Source organism: Pinus tabuliformis, chromosome 9 (genome assembly GCF_031772625.1).
Source record: "Pinus tabuliformis cultivar Carrire ecotype Pingquan chromosome 9, CPIR1, whole genome shotgun sequence".
NCBI lineage: Eukaryota > Viridiplantae > Streptophyta > Pinopsida > Pinales > Pinaceae > Pinus > Pinus tabuliformis.
The window spans coordinates 112,414,260-112,419,591 of NC_142307.1; the positions used below are offsets into that span (position 1 = coordinate 112,414,260).

Sequence of the window (5,332 nt, forward strand, 5' to 3'; positions counted from 1 at the left end):
ACCTACAAGGTGCGTTATAGCACTAACCACGAGAAAATATAAATTTATCTCCTCTTACACGAACTGTTGCTAGTCCGTTTTCCCTCGCTCTTTGTAATCTTGCTATGATACGAATTTGTTGGAAAGACTGAAGAGGCAAAACATAAATTCACACAGACAACACAAGAGCTGGGGCTCTTCTATTACACAAAAATTTGATAATTACAATGAACCTTGTGAAGGGTATTTAACATTTTCCAACTAGCTACTTGTCTAAAATATATTGACATACAACCACACACTAAAAGTCGTCTATCACTTGACTTAACTTAACACTCCAACAGTCAACAATTAGTTAACCGAATCTCTAATTTTAGCCAACTCCTCATGGCGAATAATTAGTTTATTTTAGCATATTAAGTGAAATGCGAAGTGCCAAACTAATCTATTCTGCCACAGTAGTCTTTACTTTTCTTAACCTCCCCCTCACTTTTCTTAACCTCCTCTACAGGATCCTTTGAACTGATTTGATCTGACTTCAGAACATTATAGATTGTACAAGGGAAGCACCATTGTCACGCAAGAAAGAACGCAGTACTTGTTCCAAAGTCCACAAAAGCAGAGGGAAAGCAACATAGAACGCTCTGGTTGCTGTTGTCTTGAAGGTACAACCCCTATCAAACAGCTGAGTAACAAGATCCGGCGTAATTCAGTAGATGAACAGGAGTATTTTTGAGGATATCCTGATTCAGGAAGCAGACGGGTAGAGGGCCACCGCACAAAGATAGAACGTTATACGTGACAGGCATGCATCTGAAGCGGATATCTCTCGCTTGTGTTTGGAAATGTCAACAACGATACAGACAATGATGTATGCAAATACCGTGTTTTTGCTTATATACGGAAATGTATAAAGTAGACATACATGATATATGAGAAGGCGTATGCAAAAGGAGTCATACAATCTTTACAGATATGCCCTTTTCTTCCTTGTAATAAAAAACAATTATGGGTAGATGCAAAGATAAGTATGTCTGCGACTTAATAAAGATATGTTTGTTTGGCTGACATAGAGAACAGGAGGGATCTTTAAGAGCACTAAGAATAGACACTTAAATTCCTAATTGAAGCCTAACCAGATGGTACCCAGCTACAGAAAATAAATTTCCATCCGAAATACAAACTGTGAGAGAATAAAAACCCAGAAGAGCAAATAATGGCCGCTGCGGTGAACCGACTTCCCCGTCCGATCTACAACGCCGTCTTTTCTCCAAAAATTCAGCAAGATTACACACTGGCATACCCGACCAAATCCGAGACGAAAGAAAACAACATCGGACTCAACATCGCCCAGGATTCAAGTGAAATGTGAAGTACCAACAACTATTCTGTTCTGCTAAAGTAGTCTTTACTTTTCTTAACCTCTTCCACGCTATCCTCTGATTTAATTTATGTGGGAATGGCAAGGAAACAAAACAGAAATTCACACAAAATATTAGTGGTTGATATTTTTATCATACAAAATATGATGCTTATAATAAATTTGGTGAGGGGTATTTAATCTTTTTCAACATGTAATCATATACAATCACACACTCAAAATTATTTATCTCTTGACTTGACTCAACATTCAATCACTCAAAATATGATGACTATAATAAACCCAGTGAAGGGTTTTTAACCTTTTCCAACATGCAACTATTTACAATCACACACTCAAAGTCATTTATCACTTGACTTGACTCAACACTCAATCACTCAACCATGTACAATCACACACTCAAAGTCATTTATCACTTGACTTGACTCAACACTCAATCACTCAACCATGTACAATCACACACTCAAACCATGTACAATCACACACTCACTCAACACTCAATCACTCAACACTCAATCACTCAGTGAACTTTAACTACTCTCCATGTTTAACCAACTCCTCATTGAGGAGTAATTATCTTATTTTAAAAATTTCAAAAACGGTTAAATCCGAAGTCAAAATGCGGATTGCACAGGGTAGGCACCATTATTGCGCAGGACAAGAACATATGTACCGGTCCCAAAATTCACAGAAGCAGAAGGCAATCAACATGGAGTGTTCCAGTTGCTATTGTGTTTAAGAGACAAGCCCTATAAAACAGCTGATTAACACAAATCAGTGTAATCCAGCAACGCTGATGCAGTTGAGTATTTCCGGGGATAATTACATAAACCCTTATTTATCAATAAGCAGCAAATTTATTAATGCAAATTTGTTAATCAGACTCTATCTAAAAACTTAAATCATCTACTAATTTTATTTGTCTAAAATAGCTCATGTTATGGCGAGGGTTAAGTACAGAGCATTAATGAAGAAAGGCTAAAACGGAAATCAAATGGTGTTAAGACTTAGACAGGCTAGGATCTTATATACAACCTCATTGGGTTGTCTGTTTCAGAACAGGCAGTCGTCTTGTTTGAAGTGTGATTCAAAATCCAACAAATATCGTGGCATTAAGGAACGATTTTGTTCTCCTCAGACTTTAAATTTTCTTCATTCGTTCCAATCTTTCGCCATCGTTGTCACCGGACGTAAAGCCTCCTTCGCCATGGCCTGATGAACCTTCAGGAAACAGTTGGGCCAGATGATCCTTCAGGGGTTGGGCCAGATGAGCCTTCAGCGAGAGAAGTTGGTGAGGCAACTATAGAACTATTCCATTTCCTGTGCACCGTGTAAAGCAATAGCACTATGGCTGATACTAACCCTGCTATGACAAAAAGGCCCCAAAAGTGTTGAACCTGAAGTTGGATGGTTCCCGATTGATCACTATTATATTTGCTGCAATCACTGTTATAGTAAGGTAACCATTGCTGTTGCAATCTGATCAGTTCGCCGTTTTCTGATAACTCTAGTATTCTGATAGAAATGTCCCTTACAAGTTCATAATCCATGCGATCAAACGCCTGCACAAAACAGCCCATCAGTATCCATAAATAAAACTAATTAAAACACCATGAATAGTTATTGCCTTGAATGTTTGCAACACAAAAATAAAATTACAGATCCCAATAGTAATTACTTACAAATCCCCAGTTTTGAATAGTGAACGTTTGGCCAGCGAAGGCAAGGCGATCGCAATGTTTTGCCACAAGAGATTCCATGTATGGACGTTCGTCCACGATGGCACCCACATCACCTCTGGACAAAGCTTTATAATAATCAGTAAAAGGTAGAGGCACTCGTCTTTGCTTAGAGACTCCGTAGTATTCCACAAATCCATCTGCAACTGCAGATCCCATCTGATACCCAATTCTTAGATTGCTCGCCACTACACTGTTGATGTCATTAAGGGTTGGTTCTAAACGTGGGGCTGTTAGAATAGCCGATAAATTTGCTGTATAGCACGATTGCAGAATTCCAATAACAAAAAACCAGGCCACAAGCACTATGCGCCCCATTGCGGTCCGGATATCATCTGCAATCCCAAAATCAAATTTTCAATAAAAGCTCCACACGTCTTAAACAGAAAAGGCAGAGGACAAACAGGGAATTTCTGATATAGAAAGAGAACGACCTACCCTGATCAGTGAACCAAGTTATAAAACTGAACCTGCACACAAACAAACATTGCTAAATTTATTGTGTTTTCCAACCCGTTCCATCGCTGCCGTAGTTCCAAATGATAGCTATATAAAATAGAGCATGGTCAAAGTTGTTCCTTACCATAATATGCTTCCGAAGTGGTTCCTAGGCTGCCCTTCCAAACGGCGAATGTTTCTGTGCTCTAAAATATAGACCACCATCCCTCCGGTGATAAGGAAGCCCGCCATTAGTAGCCACAATTTAGCCGTGAAAGGTTTCGTAAAAACCCAGCCAAAACTAATGATATCCTGATCTTTGAATGGAACAACTGCCACTAAACCAGAATCGAAGAAAGGCTGTGCAAAAAGCACTTCTCGAGAACGTTTTGATGTGATAGCGAAGTCGCCTACTGCTGCATCCAGTTTCTGAACAGCGAAAAAAAATAAAGCAAGCAGGAAAGATATGAGAATGTTTGAAGCGATGCTTTCTGCTACTGGTTTTACCGTTAAGAATCACAACAATCTAAGGACCTGTGCACACAGACAAAACCTATACCTTAAGCACAATTTGGTGAATAATAAAATCGTAGTTGTTGTCGTAACCATTATATGGGATGTAACGGATGGAATAATTGAGTGTTTTAATGGAAGCTTCAAACACTTTCACGCAGAATCCCCCGGCAGTGAAGTTTGTCCCGTTCTTGTCTACTGACACGAATTCCGTGAACGCGCTCTTCCAAGGCACACCTACTTTCAGTATTCTTGAGGTTGGAAAATTCTCTGAAGATGGTGTGGTGAGATTTTCTAGGGCATGTGTATTCGTAAAAAATGTATGCATACATGTTGTCATAACGACGAGGGAGGCGACAAGAGAGGGCAATCCGACGCCTTCCATTACTAGTGTTCTCGCATGAGCGCCTGAAGCCCAACAACTTCTGGAGCGGGGTTTAGAAATCAAGCCCTAAATGCTCGTCATAAAATCTTCCAACTGGCTTATGGATGCCTAATCTCTCGATATTAGAAGATTATTGACTGGAAATCACTGACCGGTCTTGGAATTGGAGACGGTTGTTTCCATCTTCATTCATTCAGGATTCCTTTGAAATTAGAAGAGTCACGAGTATTCGACATAAGTTCGTCTCCCTTCAAATTTCCTTTGAGAGCAGAGCAGTATTAATCTTCACCTTTACAGGTAAGAGCCCACTGCTTTCATAATCGTACTCATCACCTCGAATATCGTCGACTATTCCAACCCGTACGATTTTCTGTGACCAACGTTTTACACCTTCACCGACAGCCTTTAGAAAATGAAAATTATTATCTTATTAAGCATTTATCACCAAATTTTAAAATAATAAATAAAAAATCTATCTTATTAAAAATCAATTAACAGATTTAAACGATAAACCCAAAGTATATAATGATTATAATTAGAATGTGCACATCTCAGTTATTGAATTTCTCTCGCATGTCGGTGAAGAGGGTTCGATGTGAAAAGTGACCGTGCTCCTATCACTCAGTGGATAATTTAGGTCACATCTGGGAAGGGTCCAATGTTACCAAAAGGGAAGGGACCAGTGTGTTGGGAATTTCTGATAATTCCAAATAAAAATTTGAACGGAGAATGATGCTTTGTTTATCTTAAGAAACAAAAAAAATTATTAGCTGAGGACAGAGATTTGCACATGCACAAAGAACACTTGTATTTATTAAAAAAACAATTGCGGTTACAAAAACATTTTCTTCCAAGAGAGAGATTTCACCAACACTGCTTCAAATACAATTAAAAGAA

General features: G+C 38.8%; 1 protein-coding gene across 1 annotated transcript; it reads right to left on the bottom strand.

Moving 5' to 3' along the window:
- Positions 1–1,974: 1,974 nt before the first annotated feature.
- Positions 1,975–4,705, bottom strand: LOC149147335 (glutamate receptor 3.2-like). Its single transcript, XM_089440991.1, has 5 exons — positions 4,097–4,705; positions 3,683–3,966; positions 3,538–3,569; positions 3,043–3,434; positions 1,975–2,922 (listed from the first exon to the last, which is right to left on the bottom strand). The coding sequence occupies exons 1-5, from the start codon at positions 4,433–4,435 to the stop codon at positions 2,584–2,586; spliced, it is 1,386 nt and encodes a 461-aa protein (XP_089297117.1). The 5' UTR covers positions 4,436–4,705; the 3' UTR covers positions 1,975–2,583.
- Positions 4,706–5,332: the final 627 nt, after the last annotated feature.

Coding starts and splice junctions, on each gene's coding strand:
- LOC149147335 (XM_089440991.1), bottom strand. CDS start 4,435: ATGGAAGGCGTCGGATTGCCCTCTCTTGTCGCCTCCCTCGTCGTTATG. Junction 3,570..3,682: donor CACTTCGGAAGCATATTATG/GTAAGGAACAAC, acceptor GTTTGTGTGCAG/GTTCAGTTTTATAACTTGGT. Junction 3,435..3,537: donor AACTTGGTTCACTGATCAGG/GTAGGTCGTTCT, acceptor TTGGGATTGCAG/ATGATATCCGGACCGCAATG.